General features: G+C 41.3%; 3 protein-coding genes across 7 annotated transcripts in view; 2 read left to right on the top strand and 1 right to left on the bottom strand.

Moving 5' to 3' along the window:
* Nucleotides 1–20,751, top strand: part of cdca9 (cell division cycle associated 9) — a 155,537-nt gene that overhangs the window by 66,246 nt on the left and 68,540 nt on the right. The gene's annotated exons all lie outside the window — the stretch shown is intronic.
* orc6 (origin recognition complex, subunit 6) lies at nt 814–5,763 on the top strand. 2 transcript variants are annotated; one of them, XM_017459199.3, is made up of 7 exons: nt 814–891; nt 1,097–1,223; nt 2,295–2,458; nt 2,791–2,880; nt 3,503–3,612; nt 4,207–4,293; nt 5,047–5,763. In XM_017459199.3, exons 1-7 carry the CDS (start codon nt 827–829, stop codon nt 5,184–5,186), a joined length of 783 nt encoding a protein of 260 aa, XP_017314688.1. In that variant the 5' UTR covers nt 814–826; the 3' UTR covers nt 5,187–5,763. The 2 variants fall into 2 exon arrangements, with proteins under 2 accessions (XP_017314688.1, XP_017314689.1); XM_017459200.3 differs by lacking the exon at nt 2,791–2,880.
* The window catches only part of mylk3 (myosin light chain kinase 3), a 40,893-nt gene continuing 26,949 nt past the window's right edge, over nt 6,808–20,751 (bottom strand). For 2 of the 3 annotated variants that reach the window (XM_017459197.3, XM_017459196.3), the window contains exons 8-13: nt 20,080–20,221; nt 18,552–18,622; nt 16,612–16,740; nt 13,515–13,667; nt 9,095–9,230; nt 6,808–7,400 (exon numbers count right to left, since the gene is read on the bottom strand). In XM_017459197.3, coding sequence (XP_017314686.1) covers nt 7,326–7,400; nt 9,095–9,230; nt 13,515–13,667; nt 16,612–16,740; nt 18,552–18,622; nt 20,080–20,221 — 706 coding nt within the window. In that variant the 3' untranslated portion in view covers nt 6,808–7,325. The remainder of the gene's footprint in view (nt 7,401–9,094; nt 9,231–13,514; nt 13,668–16,611; nt 16,741–18,551; nt 18,623–20,079; nt 20,222–20,751) is intronic. The other variant, XM_047151484.2, reaches the window with a different exon arrangement.

The raw sequence follows: 20,751 nt of genomic DNA on the forward strand, positions 1-20,751 counted from the left end.
TAAACAAACAAACAAATAATCAATAAAGAGAATTCACAAACATTTGGAATGGGTGAAAAAGTTATTATAGAAAATTATTTTCTAAAATATAAAGTATATTATTATTATTATTATTATTATTATTATTATTATTATTATTGTTGTTGTTGTTGTAATTAGAATAATAATAAAAAATAGTAGTAGTAGTAGTAGTAGTAGTAAATATAAAAAAAGAAAACAAAAATTAGTAATAATAAAATAATAATAAGCCAAACGTGCAAAAGTCATGTTCTAAAATCATTTTAAAGGACAATTAATAAACGTTTATAGTGGATGAAAATTTTACTGAATCTACAAGCAAATGATTGGGTAAAATATACATATTATTATTATTATTATTATTATTATTATTATTATTATTATTTGTTGTTGTTGTTGTTGTTGCATTTAAAAATAACAACACCAATAATATAAACAACAATAACAACAACAACAATAATAATAATAATAATAATAATAATAATAATAATAACGGACAAATATCGCCTCAAAATATTCTATTTAAATTAAAATTACAAATACTCTAAAATAAATATACAAAAGAGAAATAACGTAATAATTTGTTCAAATATATTCGTATTTTTAAATATTAAAAACTAAATTCTAACAAATCATAAAATACGATTTAGCAAAGAAAATGGACAGAACCTTGTTACAACTTCCTCATGCCCTGTGACGTAATCGAGTTCCACCAATCAGAGGGAGAATGGGCGTGGTTTGAGAGCAAAATTCCCGCGAAAATAGCTCAGCCTGTGTAATTCAGCGGTTTACTAACAAACCTAACAAAATGGACGGTGAATTATTCCGCAAACTCGCATCTAAAATGGGAATAACCTCTCCTAGAGTCCTGAGGTAGGTCCGTGGGTTTGTTTACTTAAAGTTCCTGTGCTAAACGTGTAAAAACAACAAAAACGAGTTTGTGAGTAGTAAGAAGTGTGGGTGTTGGGTAACTCAGTCTGAGCTCCAGGTCGCAGTATGGATCAGGGGGAAAGCCTGGTGTAAAATGGGTGTAAATAAAGTAATAAAGTGTGTTTTTATGTCATTTCTCGTATCCCAGTCAGGCAGAGGAGTACATGCGGCTGTCTCAGGTGAAGTGCACAGCTCTGGGAGGTTCTACAGCAAGCAGTAAAGCTGTTATCTGCCTGGAGCTGGCAGCCACGGCCATGAAGTGTCCTATAGACAAGGTGAGTGCTCGTGAGTGCTCGTGAGTATAATATAATATAAGTCCTTTACCTTTAACATATGGAGTCTGGAAAGTATAGTTTCCAAAAGACATCATAAATATTGCTATAACCATTAATGATGACGATTAATGGTTAAACCATTAATTTTGTTCTTAATTTTGTATTTTATTGCACTATTTAAGGACGTGCCGATCCCAAAAACGTGATCGTGTGGACGATGTGGCGGCTCGGCAGAAGTCTCTGGTTTTGGAACGGCGCGTGCAGCATGGAAGCTCGTGTCCCTTAACAGTCATTATAGCTCAGTGACCGGATCCTCGGTCGGAGGGGGCGGTGTCTACGGCAGCGCCCGGGAGGTTTTTCCTCCATGTTCATCTCTGAACAAAAACAATCCCGGGTCGATCTCTTTGAGCTAGCGTTCGTCGCTGATCTGACTCTAGCACAGTTATTTGGGATGGGATAGTGATGTGCAACCCGTGGCTCTAAACCACTCGGTTACGCTGAAATGATTTTATGTAACAAAAATAACAAAGAGGAAAAAAAAAAACCTCAACCTCTCCTCTTCATACAAAGTGATATCAAAGCGGTGCAATTTCATTAAAGCTAACAAAAAGAATAATACTTATGCTAAAAGACTTTTCCCAGTGTAGTCTTAAACAATATGTAGTTGACTCTGGAATTTTGATCTCATCTGAAATATTTCCAGACTAGTGTATATATAAGTTTTTCCACCCCCGGACTAGTCGACGTTCCCACAGCACTAGTTTGTCCAAGCCTTACTATATGAAATTGAATTCAACGTTGCCGTCGTATAACGGCGTGAATTCTGTCGCGTCCAGCGCTGTGTGAAAGAGCTCATTCAGAGCCACGAGTTGCACGTCGCTATACGATCCCACTCGGCTAATTCAGAGACGGAAAGTGGCAAAAAAACCAAAAAACCTCAATCTGATGGACACGAGCTTCCATGCTGCGCACTCTGTTCCAGATTTCAACCAACCCGCCATTTCCTCCACACGATGATGGAGTTTAGGTTTTCCTTTGATCGTTCACGTATGAGGTTTGGTTTCTGAGCAGGAGTACGTCGTCAAGCTGTCAGGATTGAACAAGAAGGCGTATCAGAGCAGTCTGAAGGCCATGGAGTGTATGCTGGGTCTGCAGAGCGGTCTGGGGCTCCGGGATCTGGCTGTGCAGTACGGGTGCATGGAGGCGATTAAACCGGCGTCTCAGATCCTTCAACGGTAATCAAGCTTTTAACGAGCTTCTCTGTAATAGTCCTATGATCTAAATACCTTCCGCAGTTTATTCTCTCAGCCGAGACATGCTTGGTGTGTGGAGGGTTGTTTTTATTTTATTTTTTTTTTACAAGTTTTACACTCGGGCTACAAGGAAAATGTTGATAAGTAGTGGAAGAGTATACTGTCGCTACCAGATTAGCGTCGAACATCCTATAAAACCTTCAGGAATGAGACTGACCATGCAGTGATGTTGATTAATGAATGCTAAAAACGTGCTGTATTTACTTCCGTGTGTGTGTGTGTGTGTGTGTGTGTGTGTGTGTGTGGTGCTTTAGGTACCAGGCCAGTTTACCTGCAGCTCAGCAGCAAGACCTGGATCTGTCCAAACCCCTGTTCACTACGGCTGCTCTGTTCACTGCCTGCAAGTCAGTACCGTTCATCACACTACTGCGTTTCTCCCTCACTTCCTCTCTGGGCGTAATAAACGGTGTAACATAATTGTAGAGTAGAGCAGCGTATAAATAAATAAATAAATAAATAAATAAACGCACAACTTTCTGTAACTACGGATGATTGATAAACATCACAACCTGTTGTTGGTTGATTAATAAGTTCAAAAAATCGTATAGCTAAAAAAAAAAAAACACACACACGCAATCTATCCGTCTGATCCAATCCACGTTTCCCTTTCCCCCGGTGGTGAAATGATACCTGGGTATCATAACGCGAACTGTGATGATCACCGGCTGCCTTAACTAACCGATCATCGGGATTATAAATCCGAGCGTTTATTAATTTATTATTATTTAGCAGCACTACGGTTCTAGAAACTTAATCGACACCTTCTGACCAATCAGAATCCAGAATTCAGTAACTCTGCTCCACGTAACAAGCGAGGATGTGTTTCCATTTATTGCAGCATCCTGTAAGACCTCGACGCTTTTTAATCCTGCATCTGCTCCACGCTGTGGTTTTTGGGGAGGGAGGAGGAGGAGGTGGAAGGGGAGGAATAAAATACTAACACGGTGTCTGATATTTACTTTGAAGGTGCCTGAAAATCCGAGTTGATAAGAAGCTGGCGTCATCCTCCGGAACGAAGAAGACCGTGTTCGACAGGCTGTGTGTTCAGCTTCTGAAGTTCGGCCAAGAGATTTGCAGTGAGTTGGTGGTTTTGTTTTTTTTTTTTTTTTTTCTCGTTTTTTTGCCCTCGGCCATTCTTTCAGAAGTGAAACGTGTGCGTATATTATTTTAATCTGTTTATTTATTTTTCAACGCGTCATATGTGACGCGGTTGAAAACCACGCTCGTTTGCTGCCGTCGTCATGGATACAGGACGAATAGGATTCGCGTTTTTTAATTCCTTCCACGCTGAGAAAACGACGGGGATGCGGGGCGTTGATGGAAAGTCGGAGCGTATCGTTGATTCTGTTGGGGATGGGTTTGAAGATTTAAATCCAGTTTATTCCAGAGCGATACGTACTGTTTATCCGTCACGAGTTACTTCCTGTTCTCGCTCGCGTTATAGCAGCTGTCGATTCAAACGAAATTCAATCTAGCTGTTCATTTTAACTCCAGATGTTCTGTTTTACGCTCCACTGACTTTAAAAGTTCTTTTAGGAATTTCGTTTAAAGCCACGATTGCAGTTCAGGGGAAACACTTACGATTTATACATGCACTTAATCAATCTCTCTCTCTCTCTCTCTCTCTCTCTCTCTCTCTCTCTCTCTCTCTCTCTCTCTCTCTCTCTCAGGTGATGCATCTTCTGTGAAGCGACAGATCAAATCAACACAGAAAAGACAGAAGATTCTCACAGAGACGCTGCAGGAAGCGGAGCAGGGTGAGGGGAAGAACGTGCGCGGGAGTCTGACGCTTCCTAATCACCAGTGGGGTTTAAAGATTTACAAATCAGTGTGTATGAGTGTGTCAACATTTCAACACGCCACACGTCCCGAAACCCCACTGCTTCTGGTTCTCAGATTGGGAAAACCTCAGTCTCGTGTGTTTTTTTTTTTTTTCTTTTTTTTTTTTTTTTTTTTTTTTTATAAATGATTCTATTTAGGTTTATTTCTTCCCCATTCAGGCTTCTAAAAACACTTTGTATTATTAATATTCTCATAAAAAGAGCTGGATGGAAAAGCTGTACGGATCTGGAGTTATTCCATCGTCGCATCCCTGATGTACAGATAAACGTTTTCGACCGAAGGTTTCCCTTCTTTCGTTCCCTCGTTCCCTCTCTCTCCCATCCTCCCTCTTTTTATTTATTTATTTCTTTCTTTATTTTTTCTTTGTTTTCTCCTTTTTTTCATTCTCACTCGCTCGTTCATTCGTTCCCGGCTTCACTCACTCACTCAATTACTTCATCTCTCTCTTTCCGTTGTTCACTTACCTATTCTCTCCCTCCCCTTCACTCGCTCGCCCCCGGATATTTATTTATTTATTTATTTATTTATTTATTTATTTATTTATTTGTCATCGAGAAAGTGTCCTCATAAATGAAGTCTGTATCTGAAGCAGCGTTCGCTGTGTATTTGGAATAAACACTGAAAGTTACTGAAAATCTCTCTCTCTCTCTCTCTCTCTCTCTCTCAAGATGGCTTGCCAACATCTCCTAAGCAACAGCGTGAACCGGCACTGAGGGAAGACGAGTGTGAGGAAGAGACGAAACAAAATTATGAGGAGTGGAAGAGAAAAATCCTGGAAAATGCTCTCAAAGCCAAAAGCAGTGAATAGTGAAAGCTGCAGCTGCTAGATTATTATTTATGTTTTTTAGTTTTCTTTTCTAGACCTTTTTTCTTCTATTTGAATTTCCCTGTGTGTGTGTGTGTGTGTGTGTGTGTGTGTGTGTGTGTGTGTGTGTGTGTGTGTGTGTGTGTGTGTGTAAGTGAGAGATTGTTGGCAGATGAACCTGACCTGTGTGTACAGATATTCAGTCTCCGGTATTGTTTTACTTGATTGCGTTGACGCGGATGATGGTTTACGTGTTCTTATGAGCGAGAAGAGAAGAGCAGCTGTGCGCTGGTTGATGTTCCGCCGCGTCTGAGTGGTTTGATGATGTTCTTTGTTCACGTGTAGATTCGGGTGCTTTTTTATTTTTATTTTTAATCAACTCCCTCATTACCACTGACTCGTTCGCATCAAGTGTCTCGTGTGGTAATGTGAAGAGGTTCATGTGAGTGTTTGTAGTCATTGTGTGTGTGTGTGTGTGTGCGCACTCGTCTCTCATCATCTCTAAAGAAAATCAAGCAGCATGATGTTCGGTGTACTGTAATGCTGCTGCTGTTTTTAATAAAACTGAATGATCAAAGTGTGTGTGTGTGTGTGTGTGTGATGTGTTCCACAGAGAAGAACTACCATCTTGCGAACAAATGCTTGCTCAAAAATCTTTTTTTTTTAAAATTTTTTTTTTTTGCAACAGCCCTAAATGTCGTTGCACCTTGCTTCTGGATCCTGATTGGTCAGAAGGTGTTGATTAATGATACGTTATCGTTTCTATAGTAACCGCTCATTGACGGGGTCGATCCTCCTCACAAACTGATTTTGAAACTTTTCTAGGAGGAGACGTTTGTGTAGCGTTTAAGGAAGGAGTCTCCAGTGTCGGCGCTTCGGGACAGTAAGCGGTGTATAAAAAGCCGTCGCCGTGTTCCGTTCTACGTTCCGGTTAAAAGGCATGAATCGTCATTCTTTAATAAGTAAACGGAATCGGCAGAAAATCGCTCCGGTATAAGAGGAATAAAACGCGACGGGACTTAATGTCATAGGACGCTAGTGTTGTCGATTATTTTCCTAAAACAACGTGACGGCGTGTTTTATTTTTTTCCCCCCTCTTATTAAATATGTACGAGCCAAAAAAATAAACAAATTAAGCCGTGCATCCTACTCCTGCTGTGCTACATGAAGAGGGAGGAGTGATGTGCAGTTAGGGGTGTGTCTAATTTGCATATTCATAGTGTTTGAATTTCTTGATGAGGGGAAAGATTTTTTAGTGTAAATGTGTCTCAGATATTGGTTTCCAATACAAATCCCATTACAAACCATCCGCTGTTCCGCATGGCAGTAAATTACCAGTAGAGACCATTAGAGTTTCCATTAAAACCATTACAAATTCTCCAAAGGTTTTTTTTTTGTGTGTGAAGTTTCGAGTTAAAAAAAATCTACAGGATCAATTTGAACAATGCTTTCAGGCTTCGCCGTGAAAAGTATGTCACGGCACCGGGACGTAAGATTCCGAACGTACGGTGTGCGTCACTAAACTGGACATCTTCTGGGAATGTGTTCGCTTCCCTCGGCTGCTGGCTTCGTCTGTCAGGAAGTACGTTTACTCCAGGAAAAAATTCCCCACGGCAACTCCAAGTGCCAGAAGTGTTCACATGAGTTTATTGCATAACTGAACAAGTGTATCACAAGAGGCAAGAAACAGGAAGAAAAACAAAAAAAAAAGTAAAAGGTTAATTACAGAAGAAAAGAGAAAGAAAAAACACCGCCTTCACAGAAGGGAGAATTAGTTTTCCGTGCGAGTGCGCGACATGTACAGCAGCGACTTTACACTCACGGCAGGTAAATCTGTGGCAATTATTTTTGGTTGTGTTTAAAACAGTACATCAAACAACTAATAAATAAAGTGAGCATTGAAACATTTATCGCTACAATAAAAATGTCATTTTTCAATCGGCTGCTGCTCCTTCGGCTAACTACGATAAAATAAAAATTGAAATAAACACTCAACATGGCGCTGATCTGTACCACGTTCGTTACCCAGTCATCTTCACGCGCACTTCTCCACTGGACTCGAAGCTCGGTGAAGCCCATACGAGCGTGAAGAAGAAAGGAATGTCCATCTTTTCCTCCCCGGGCCTGTATTTCCTGTAAGAATCACAGCGTGTTGCTCGATCTGCTCTTCTGGAACCTCTTGAGCCGGTTGGCTGCCGTCACCGCGTGGAAGTGTTTCTGTAAAAACGAGTGACGACGGGTCGTGATCGTGGACGCGACACACGTTCGTTCGACATTTTCATCTCCAAAGCGGCTCATAAGTGAGATGGAGTCTAATACAAGCACTGGGATGAGTAGTGAACGCTGCGCTAACCTGTGGATTTAAACTCATGACCTTTCTGACCTTTCAACACTGGAGTCTCCTGAGGTGCGGATGGAGGTGTTGGAGATCTAGGAGTATAAACCTGATTTTTGTGGAATATTTGATGAGAATTCTCTGGAATGTTCCGTGCGTGCTCCCTTTATATCCGCTCGGACCCATCGGTGGAGATTTTCACGCCTCGGCTGAAGACATATCTTTATACTGTGGCGTTTGAATCGGGTGAATCTGGTGATATTTGTTGTGATACTGATCGCGCGTTTTGCGCACGCAATTTTTGTTGGGGTTTATAACGCTGGTAACGTCTGCGTGTGTTCGATAGCGTGTGTCATTTCCAATTTCTTAATTCTGAAGCACTTCGGTCAACTCTGTTGTTTTTAAACGTGCTGTACGAATAAAATTGAGAGAGTTGAGTAAGAATTAAAGCTGTCATTATTATTATTATTATTATTATTATTAAAATTTCATCAGCCTTGGATGAGAAACAGGTGCATGTAGTAACTGGAAAGCTTTCATGGAAGGTTGCCCTCTGGTGGCATGGAGGTGATTTGTCTGTTGTAGGTGTGACGGATTCGATATTTAAAGCACACTTATTATGGATTTGAAACGTGTCTAATTTTGTTTTAACGATCTCATACGATAGATTTAGACGCATCCGAGGTCCAAAAACACTTTAACGTGCTCATAATTTAAACTGCAGCGTTACCTTTTTCCCCCTCGGTGTCACAGACGACTCGTCAAATGATTCGTTCTAAAAGATTCATTCTAAACGCCACCTTCCAGAGAGCTTACTCTGCTCTGATTGGTCAGATGTACCGGTCTGTTGTGATTGGTCTACCGCTGTCAGAGTGTGTTCGAAAAGGAAACGCCCACTACCATAACGAGTTTCAGCGCCGTCTGTTAGTGAGCAGCCGATGAATACGAATGCTTATCGTTACAAACCTACGTAGGTTAGTACAGGAAGTCAAGTCTGGAATCACTGAGACGAGTCGTCTCAGCTGTTCAGAATCGGTTCCTTCGTTTGGGATTCAATATCTCCGCACAGAAATAACTCCTCCACGCCCTGATGTCAGCGTGTCACGATGCCTTTGGTGTGAAATGGACTTCACGCTTATAGATAAATCTTACACTTATGTATGGGATGGAGGTTTCAGTGCGTTTCTGTGAATCAAATAAATATAGCGAACTACTGTAGGTCGGATGAGATGTTCGCTTTCGGATACGTCTCCTACAGTGTGACGCACAAACCCAGCATGCAGAAAGTCTACTGTCGTGGGCTTTTACGCACAATGATGTAAATATTAAAAAAAACCATGCGCCATCTTTCCTTCTTTAATATATAACAAGGAAATGTACCGTGTGGTTTTTTGTTTGTATCTGTGTACTAAGATGTATATTAAAAAAATGTAAATACTGCATTCTTACAGGGCCTTAGGGGTCCTTAGCAGTCCTGGGTGAAGGAAATGTTTAGATTTGTCATCATAATATTCATTGAATCATTTAATCGGAGCGGTACCAGTGCTCCACGTGTCAGATCCTGATCTGTGCGTACCTTCCACTGTCGATGAGCTGCTAGGTAACGCTGCAGTCTCATCTGGGATTTGAGACGAACTCGGTGTTGCTTTGCTTTTTCCTCCAGATTATTCAGCCAGCTGTGTTTCATACAGCCTGAGGCGCTCAGTCGACTGCTGCCGCACACACACACACACACACACACAGTGTTATAATGATACACCTTAACAGTAGAGAAGCAAAATGACTTTTTTTTACTCGTACGCAAACATATACATATATATATATGGTCAGAAGGCGTTTATATTAACGCGCTCGTTCTAATATGTCACCGTTTCCATAGTAACAGCTCATTCGCAGGGAGTGCGTAATCGTTTTCTGTAAGGAGATGTTTATCATTTATGGAAGGAGTCTCCAGTGTTTCGTTCACCGTCTTATTTTTGTCTTATTAACTCCGAGAGAGAGAGAAACAGCGAGGCTGGTGCGGGAGGCGCCCGTTATAACATCAGTGAGAACAGGACGTTCGACAACGTTCAACGTGACTACAAATGGAAACGTCAGACTCCCAGGCGTATTATTTTCTCGCAAACCTCGCTCTGTGTGCGGTATAGTTATAATGTTATAATGTTTCAGAATTATCAAGAGTAAAACAATGTGCCAACACTAATTAAAACCTACTGTTAGGCTGCTGGTCTCTTTCTTTGGTGCTAATTAAACGCTGTTAATTGTCATTAGAATGGAAGCTCGGCTTAATTAGCCGTGTGGTATTTGTGAAGGAGCCCGAGCTGCTGATTGTGGATGTGCCATTAGTCGTCATTAGTTAAAAAGCATGCGTGACCTGTTAACCTGAAACACACTGGTGGGTGAGAGAGAGAGAGAGAGAGAGAGAGAGAGAGAGAGTGCAGAGCCGGCAAAAAATCCATTAAAACATAACTGTTATAAATCACACACTAGTGAACAGGCCAGAGTGTACTGTGAGTGTGTGTACAGGGGCACGTTTTCATATCTGGGTGGACCATCAGTTCATCAAAGGATACATACATTGGTGTATCCATCAGTTTATCTACCCATCTATCCATTCAACCTGCATCCCTCCATCCACCAATCCATCCAGTCCAATCCAATGGTGCATCCATCAGTTTATCTACCCATCCATCCATTCAACCTCCATCCTTCCTTCCGTCCATCATTTACTAGATTCACTTGTTTGTTCTTTCTCTTGATCATGTATTCATTCATACGTTTCTTCATTAATGTATCATAGCCTTGCTCTTCACTATGGTTTTCTTTGTCCCGTCTGTGCAAGCGCTCATATTGTAAACCCTGCTTTCGTTCATCCATCCGTTCATCCTTCCATCCAGTCCAATGGTGCATCCATCAATTTATCTACTCGTCCATCCATTCAACCTGCATCCATCCATGCAATCCAATCCATTGATGCATCCATCAATTTATCTACCCATCTACCCATTCAACATCCATCCATCAGTTCATCCAATCCAACGGTGCAGCCGTCGATTTATCTGCCCATCCTTCTCTTCAACCCGCATCCATCCATGCATCAATCAGTTCATCCAATCCAACGGTGCCTCCATCATTTTATCTACCCATCCATCCATTCAACATCCGTCCATCCATCCAATCCAATGATGCATCCATATATCCATTATCTACCCATCCATCCATTCAACCACCATCCCTCCATCCAACCATCATCAATTCATCCATCCGTCCATGTCTTCATCCATTTATGTTTGTTTTTATCTCAGTGTTTATTACTGAGCTTAAGGTTTGGATTAGATTTTGGTGTAGTATCCTCACAAGGATACTAAGACAAATATGTGTGTGTGTGTGTGTGTGTGTGTGTGTGTGTGTGTTGCATGGACATGATTCACACTTTAGACTTTGTAAACACTCTACACCATTTTCCTCTTTTCATCTCTAAACTCTCTGTGCTCTATAATTACCCCTGGATAGCTAGTGATTTCATGGTCACTGACATGCCATACAGGCCAGCGAGGTGTCGAGTCTCTCCTTCAGTAACGGCGATGGCAGCGACGGTGCCTCTCTACACAGCAATGGCAGCGACATACCGGCGGAAATGATTTTGAAATGTCTGCTATACAAAAGCCATTTTCGACAGACAAAACACAGCAATTACACAACACCATCAAAAACGGATTTTCTCAGGCACGTCTCGTTAAAGGGCATCTGCGTGTATGAGAGCGGGTGTGAATGTGAAGAATGTTAAATGTGGGTGTGTGTTGCGTCACTAAGTGCACCCTGTCGCTGTATCCTGTATAGGATCATTAGCAGGCAGTGGAGGCCCTCGCTGGCCCCTGCTGCTCCACTCGCCTATTGTCTTATGCCAGATGAGCAGTGACGCTCGAGTGCCACCAAAAAAGCGGCCGCCTTACAGCTCGGCCTCATCCACGCTCTTAATTTCAGCCTTTTCATGAACGCATCCGGATGTTTGCTGAGTTAAATGTTCTGTTCCGATGAGAGGAAATACGGGGATGAAAGAATGAACTGCCAGCCTTACATCCTGTTACTGCGAAAGAATTAAAGCGAGAAGTTAAGCGGCTTGATCTTTCCTTAAAAAAAAAACAAAAAAAAAAACAACTTTAAACTTTCACTAAAATGTTCGTCATTTTAAATGAAATATTCTAACTACAACATTAAAGTGTGTAATATGTTTTTTTTTTTTATGATTACACCTCATAAAAAATGTATATGAATGAAATGCATTTTAGAAAAACATGTCCAGCCTTCCACCCCAATAGCCTGATATCGCTACTATTACCTAACCTAATTGGCTAACTGCTAATAAAATAGCTCACATTCAACACATGTCGAGTGGGATTTCAATACCGAAGATGGATAGATGTTCAAACAAACAGATAGATGAAGGAATCCACGGATTGACTGATGGATGAATGGATGGATGGATGTATGGATGAATCAATGGATGAAAGGATGGATGGATGAATAGATGGTTGGATGGATGAATCGATGGATGGATGGATAGATGATAGATATATTGATGGACAAATGGCTGGCTGACTGGAGGGATGAATGGATGGATGGATGGACAGGTGGATGGATGAATGAATTAATGGATGAGTAGAAGGTTTAACAGAAATATGAATGTTGTTGAATCCATGGATGGGTAGCTTGCTGGATGCACCAATGGATGTATGGATGGATGATATATATATATATATTGATGGATGGGCGGATGGATGGACGGATGGACGGATGGATTAATTAATGGATGAGTAGAAGGTTTAATAGATGGATGAATGTTGTTGAATCCATGGATGGGTAGCTTGCTGGATGGACGGATGGATGGACGGATGGATGGACGGACGGACGGACGGACGGATGGATGGACAGATGGATGGACAGACGGATGGACGGATGGATGGATTAACTGACGGATGGATTAATTAATGGATGAGTAGAAGGTTTAATAGATAGATGAATGTTGTTGAATCCATGGATGGGTAGCTTGCTGGATGGACGGATGGATGGACGGATGGATGGATGGACGGACGGATGGATGGACGGACGGATGGACGGACGGACGGACGGATGGACGGATGGATGGATGGATGGACAGATGGATGGACAGACGGATGGACGGATGGATGAATTGACTGACGGATGGATTAATTAATGGATGAGTAGAAGGTTTAATAGATAGATGAATGTTGTTGAATCCATGGATGGGTAGCTTGCTGGATGGACGGATGGATGGACGGATGGATGGATGGACGGACGGATGGATGGACGGATGGATGAATTGACTGACGGATGGATTAATTAATGGATGAGTAGAAGGTTTAATAGATAGATGAATGTTGTTGAATCCATGGATGGGTAGCTTGCTGGATGCACCGATGGATGTATGGATGGATGAACAGATGGAGAGATGGATGATGGAAAACAAGTTAGAAAAATAGAGAAAAACAGTCATGTGACGTGAAAGGTGGATATATGAATTAAGGTGGATGGATTAATTAATGGATCGAAGGTTGGATAAATGGATGGATTTATGTATTAAAGATGGAAAATAAATGGATGGATGGATTGATGGATGGACGGTTGGCTGGATAGATGGATGTTCTTGAATTGGTGAATAGGTAGATAAATCGATGGATACACCAACATATGTTTGGTTGGATGAATTGATGGTTGGATGGATGGATGAACAGATTAGGTTTGAAAACGTACAGAGAAACATCAGTAATGCGAGACGAAAGGTAGATGGATGGAATCAATGGACGGACGGACGGACGGACGGATGGATGGATGGATGGATAGTTGAATGTTAGTGAAAGTATGAACAAATGGCCAGACGGACAAATGAATGGTTGCCTGGATGGTTGGATGGATTATTGAATGGATGGACGTGTAGATAAGTGGATAAGTTGGTGGATGGGTGGACAGATAGATACCATTTTGCAGGGATGAGTAATTTAGAGATGAAGTCTTTCGCTTCTTCAGACACGTTCTCAAACGCCTCCGCGTCAAAGTCCCAGTTGGCGTGAAGGATGTTGTTCATCGTCTCGGCGTCGTTTTCACCCAGGAAAGGTGACAAGCCACTTAAACTGAAAAAAAAACCACACACACACAGATACACGCAAAAACATTAGGACTGTTATATAATACACTGCCTGATAGCTTATTAATTAAAAGCCTCTTTTACAACCATTTCTAAAAGAGACTTTTAATTAATAATCATTGGCTATCTTTAATATTACGAAGTGTGGTTGAAATGCCATGGCTATAAGAAGAGCTGAAGGAAAGAAAAAGAGAAAACGATAAATAAAATCCCTCCACAGTGGTGCCGGATAAAGCGATAAAGTCCGAATCATCGGATTGGCGCGTTGGAGGATCGCTGTGTGTTCTAGGTGTTTGCTAACGGTGTGTCATCTTCTTCAGTAGCAGTCATCTTCCTCACATGTGCAACTGTGAGCACATGTAGCCTTGCATAACACTCGAGGCCGGCAGTTATTAAAAGTTATGTATGTATAAAACCACACACACACACACACACACACACACACAAAAAACAACAACACACACACATGCGCTAACCAAACGACTCCAGTGGTCCTTTAAATAGTAGAGCAATAATTGGATAATCAAACTGGGGCACGGATCGGCATGAAAGTAGGTCATGACATAATATTCTAGGTGAAAACGAATCCCGCTAGAGCCTCTCGAACACTTGTCATAGGTGTTGGCGCTAATTTACACGTTACAGTAGGGCTAATAATGGAGCTGTGGAATTTACCTCAAGTTACAGGATGAAAAATAGCAGCAATACCTACAATAATTCCCGATTCCTGAAAAACAACAACACTTCTTCCGTGTTACTGAAGAGGAATACAATGGTGCTGGAAAGATTTTTTTTTTTTGGAATTTTCCAAATTTCTGCATAAATTTGACCTGAAACATCATCAGATTTTCACACAAGTCCTCAAAGTAGATAAAGAGAACCCAATGAAACAAATAAGACAGAATTATTATACTTGGTCATTTATTTATTGAGGGAAATGATCCAGTATTACATATCTGTGAGGGGTAAAAGTATGTGCACCTTTGTTTTCAGTATGTGGTGTGACCCCCTTGTGCAGTAATAACTGCAGATAAACGTTCGGGGTAACTGTTGATCAGTCCTGCACATCGGCTCGGAGGAGTTTTAGACGTTCCTCCGTACAGAACAGCTTCAGCTCTGGGATGTTGGTGGGTTTCCTCACATGACCTGCTTGCTTCAGGTTCTTCCTCAACATTTCTATTGGATTAAGGTCAGGATTTTAACTTGGCCATTCCAAAACATTCACTTTATTCTTCTTTAAACGTTCTGTAGTAGAACGACTCGTGTGTTTAGGCTCGTTATCTTGCTGCATGACACACTTTCTCTTCAGATTCAGTTCACGGGCAGATGTCCTGATATTTTCCTTTAGAACCCGCTGGTATCATTCAGAATTCATTGCTCCATCAATGATGGCAAGTCATCCTGGCACAGATGCAGCAAAATAAGCCCAAACCACGATCCTACCAGCACCATGTTTCACAGATGATCTTTAGCAAACAGCAGTTGGGCAGCTATGTTCTTTTTGGAGAGCATTTGCTTTTCTCCTTGCAGGCCTGCCATACACACCATTGCTGTTCAGTGTTCTCCTGATGGAGGACTCATGAACATTAACATTAGCCAAAGTGAGAGAGGCCTTTAGATGCTTAGAAGTTACCCTGGGTTCCTTTGTAACCTCGTGGACTATTCATTCCACGTCTTACTCTCGGAGGGATCTTTGTTGGTCTCCACTCCTAGCGAGGGGAACTATGGTCTTAAATTTCCTCCATTTGTACACGATCCGTCCGACTGTGGATCGGTGCAGTCCAAACTCTTTAGAGATGGCTTTGTAAACTTTTCCAGCCTGACGAGCATCAACAAGGCTTTTCCTAAGGTCCTCAGAAATCTCCTTTTTTCGTGCCACGATACACTTCCACAAACACGTGTCGTGTAGATCAGACTCCGACAGATCCCTGTTCTTTAAATAAAACAGGACGCTCCCTCACTCACACCTGATCCTCATCCCATCGATGGAAAACACCCGACTCTAATTTCACCTTCAAACTGACCGCTAATCCTAGACGTTCACATCCTTTTGCCACTCACAGACATGTAATATTGGATCGTTTTCTTCAATAAATATGACCAAGTATAATACTTTTAGGACTTGTGTGAAAATCAGACGATGTTTTAGGTCATATGTATGCCCTAGAACTTACAACCATTTAGAATCTAGAAAATTCTAAAGGGTTCACAAACTTTCAAGCACCACTGTATGTCTCACTTTAGTGATTTGCTTAAGGTCAGAATCTCCACCGCAGCACCCCTGCTCTCATCAGACGGCACCCCTGCTCTCATCAGATGGAACCCCGGGGTTTGCCGCGGCACCCCAGTTGGGAAACACTGCTCTAGTACACCATTTTGACCTTGGTAATCCAGGACCAGAAGTTGTAAACACTGGTTGTTGTTTTTTTTGGCGTATTCATGTGAGTACCCAGGCCATGACCCATCTGTGAAGGGCTTTGTTTTTGGATTGTGATTGGAGTTAAGTAGATATTGTGTTTTCAGGACCTCTTAGCTGTCTCCCAGAGCCCAGAGCCTTTCATTAGAGGATTAGTGGATGCACTCATGCCTCAGGCTCTGATGTCTGGCTTTCATTCCCATCGCATTTGCATTTCCTTTTTGATCTCCCTGACATTAAAAGCCTGAAAGAGCACCAGCAATATAAAATTCAGTTCAGTCAGATAGTCAGTGCCAAATAGGCTTTTTCTGCCGTTGTAAAAATCAGTTTCCGAGATGCAATGGCATTCTCAAATAGGTTTTAATGTATTCACCCCCCCCCTAGTGTGCATGAGAAGAACAAAAAAAAAGCTTGGTGAAAAAGACCTGTTGGAAATATCACATTTATATTTTAATTGTAAAGGCTTTACAGCTTTAGCTTTAGCTTTAGGGCACAACACTGGATTTGAACCTACAGCATGTAAGTGATGACACCAACGCTCCACATGTCTGTAGGGAATGACACAAAGTCATAATTCACCACTTCAGGTGCCAAAAACTCAGGAGTCCCAAAGTTGACCTTCAGCTTTTCTCTGGGTCGATATCTGCAAATCACAAGAAACAATAACCATTAAATGCTAGTATTCAAATAGTTCCTAGGTATTTATATGGAATGACACATATACTTAACGATTTCCATATATGGATATGACACGACTACATACAGGGTTCCATACATGGACATGACATGCCGACTTCTTGGGTTCCATATATGGACATGACATGCCGACTTCTTGGGTTCCATACATGGACATGACATGCCGACTTCTTGGGTTCCATATATGGACATGACCTGCCATCTTTCTGGATTCCATACCTGGTCATTACACGCCTATTTATTGGGTTCCATATATGGACAGGACACACATATTTATTGGGCTCTGTTTATGGATGTAAAACACCTACATATTGCCTTCCATACAGAGGCATTACACACCTACATATTTGGTTCTATATTCAGTTCCCTCCGAAAATATTGGAACGGCAAGTCCAATTCATTTGTTCATTTGTACACCACTGGTGTACTGAGCAACAGACAAAAAAATGGGTCAGCCAAGGAAAACAACAGCAGCTGATGACAGAAACATTATCTCAATCAGAAACGGCATCACAATCCACCGTTCGAAGAAGACTTTAAGTACAGAAATATCGAGGCCGTACCACAAGATGTAAACCGGTCATCAGCAGTACGAGTCAGAAAGTCAGACTGGAATTCGCAAAGAAATACAGAGATGATCCACAAAAGTTCTGGAACAAGACGAACCTCTACCAAAGTGATGGAAAGTCCAAAGTGTGGAGAAAGAAAGGATCTGCTCACGATCCAGAACATACGAGCTGATCTGTGAAACATGGTGGAGGTAGTGTCATGGATTGGACTTGCACGGCTGCTTCTGGAACATTCTCACTGATCTTTATTGATGATGAACTCATGATGGAGCAGCAGAATGAATTCAGAAGTCTACAGGAACGTTCTGTCTGCAGATTTACAGAGAAATGCCTCCGAATGAATTAACTCAAGAAAGGACTTTATCAGGGGGAAAAGTGGAAGAGGAGACTGAAGGGAGAAACACAAACGAAAGAAGAAACCTCAACCTCAGCCTGGAGAGGACTCATATGTTCCTATACTTTTGCTCGCCTAAAAATCGGACGTTCTGATACAAAAACTTCTATGTTTTTACGTTCTTTAACACGTCTAGATGTAAACACCAGGAAATGAAAGCTGAGATCCTAACCTCTCGTCTCATCTCCATCTTTTCATCTCAAACCCAAAAGGTCTTCCGTACACACCACAAACTAACGAATTAACCTCGCCGTTCCAATAGTTTCGGAGGTGACTGTCTGAACATGACATGACAGGAGTGATTAATCTTCTGGAAGAATTCAGTACATTCAGTAAGCACATGATGAACATTGTGTTACAAAGCTAAAGAAGAGAAACTCAAAGCAGTGCAGCCCAATGACTCAGAACTGCTGAAAAATACAATATTCATCTCAGGACGTAATTGTTGCCTGTGAATCTTTCGCATGATATCGCTGTGTCAATCTTTGTTATGAATAAGCGTGTAGGTGGAGGCATGCTGGCGGAGATGGGTTTGCTATATCAGACGTAGGGGCCAGATGATAAAGGCACTGCTGCCTGGTGAATCAGACGAGGATTGCAGAGAAGTTTAATTACAGACAACTGGGGAGCTTTCTCTCTCTCTCTCTCTCTCTCTCTCTCTCTCTTCACACCATCACAAATAACTTTACAGACGTAATCAAAGGCATCTGTTTGACACAGGAAATTGTCCAACATCTACCAGAAAAAAACAAACAACAAAAAAAAAACCCAACAACAATAACATGATTTACTTACTTTCTAGCAAGTCCAAAATCAATTATCTTGATTTGGTTGCTGGTGCTGCTGACACACAGTATATTTTCAGGCTGCGGGGGGGGAAATATTTTTTTTAAAAATAATAATTTTTAAAATAAATAAATAAAAACAATTTAACAAGAGCATCTCACATGTCTAGGACTATATAAGCTGTCACAAATAGAGTATAATAGCTATCTTATAATGTGCTATTTTTAGGTTCTCAGGGTTCTAATGGAGCAAATAAAGCACTTTTGGATGCTGTTCATTATGACACAACGGTTAACAGTTAATTAAGTCTAAAACCACAAACTCGTTCTTTAAAAAAGATGTATCTCGTGTCTATGTACTATGCTCAGCTATTAACTGGAACATCTTTATGAACAGGTTTACATCTTTTGCTTCAACACTTTTAAATATCTTAGTGTACTTTAACATCAAATGTCCAGAATCAGAATGATTATCATCGTGCACGATGTTGAAAACAAAATGAATTGTGTGGAGTCACTGCGTAGTTTAAAAAAAAAAAAAAAAAATTATTTCTTTAAGCACCTAGGACCTTCCGGTAATTTCTAACAAGGTCGGAGACGCGCGAGGAGGATCTCGGACATTTCGAGTTGCTCTTTTATAGTCGCAGGTTTGCGCTATGAGTCTTAACCTCTTGGCAGAGGCAACCAAGTTGAAATATGATGGGAATTCCTGAAGCCATAAATCTTCACAAGAGGCTCTGAGCCACCAGCTATAATGATCAATAATCCGCTATCATATTTTGTTGTGGATGTGGATTGGGGATCTTTTCCTTGAACAGAGGGTGTATTTTGGGACAGTGAAAAGATTTAGATTTCATGCGACTACAGCGCACGGTGTTACAGATGCGGCTGCTTGTAGTTGAACTCGATATTTAAAAGAAATTGATAGAAGAGAGGGCAGTAGTTCCTCCAAACATCTGCATGGAAAATGTCAATAATTGTGTTTAAATGAAGGGTGCCAATACTTCTGGAGTCGCCTATAAGCGATCGTAGAAGGAGTATTAGCATGTACAGTCAGGTCCGTAATTATTTGGACACCCTTAGCCATAACCCCCCTCTCTTGGTCATAATGCAGGTATGCTTCAGTGCAGAAATATACACCAGAATTTCTGCTCATTTTTCTGCAGACGGGTCCATAAATATTTGGACGGCGACACGTAATTTTGCCTCCGTTCACCAACACAACGGATTTGAAATGAAGCGGTCGAGATGTGATGGATGTGTAGACTTTCAGCTTTAATTCAAGGGGTTTAACAAAAATATTGCATGAACCGTTTAGGGATTAGAGTCATATTTGTGCACACTGCATACTAGAGCATTTCCATCACACGGTTTTGATCAGATGTGTACAGTGGCTCGACTCTGTAGGAATTGAGGATATAGACTACCCCTGCTGTTCTACTGTATGTGTGTGATTTAGGTAAGGTTTATGTACCACTGCGCTAGCTGCTGAGGTAACGCTTCAGAGTGTGCGTGAGACGGAGTGCGGATCGTTTCACCTTCAGGTCCAGGTGCAGGATGTACTGCTGATGGAGGTACTGCACTCCCTCGCAGATCTGCCGCATGAACACGATGGCGTCCAGCTCCGTCAGCTGGTAATCTTCGTTCACGATGCGGTCGAACAGCTCGCCGCCCTCCACACTGATCAGGAAAAGACAGCCAAGCAGAAAAATCAAAAATAATCCCAAACCGTTTGTGTTCTTGTTCCCATTGTTCACACTTTCTTTGACAGCGTCGTTTAGGTTTTAATGATAACAAACAGGTTGATAACTGACACAACACTCTGGTTAAACAGAGCAATTAAATATCTATCAGTCTATCAATAAAACCATCAATCAATCTGTCTGTCTGTCTGTCTGTCTGTTTATCTATCACTCTATCTATCACGCTATCTATCACTCTATCTATCTATCTATCTATCACTCTATCTATCACGCTATCTATCACTCTATCTATCACTCTATCACTCTATCTATCACACTATCTATCACTCTATCACTCTATCTATCTATCTATCTATCTATCTATCTATCTATCACTCTATCTATCACGCTATCTATCTATCTATCTATCACTCTATCTATCACTCTATCTATCTATCACTCTATCTATCACTCTATCTATCTATCTATCTATCTATCTATCTATCTATCTATCTATCACTCTATCTA

Source organism: Ictalurus punctatus, chromosome 27 (assembly GCF_001660625.3).
Source record: "Ictalurus punctatus breed USDA103 chromosome 27, Coco_2.0, whole genome shotgun sequence".
Taxonomy (NCBI): domain Eukaryota; kingdom Metazoa; phylum Chordata; class Actinopteri; order Siluriformes; family Ictaluridae; genus Ictalurus; species Ictalurus punctatus.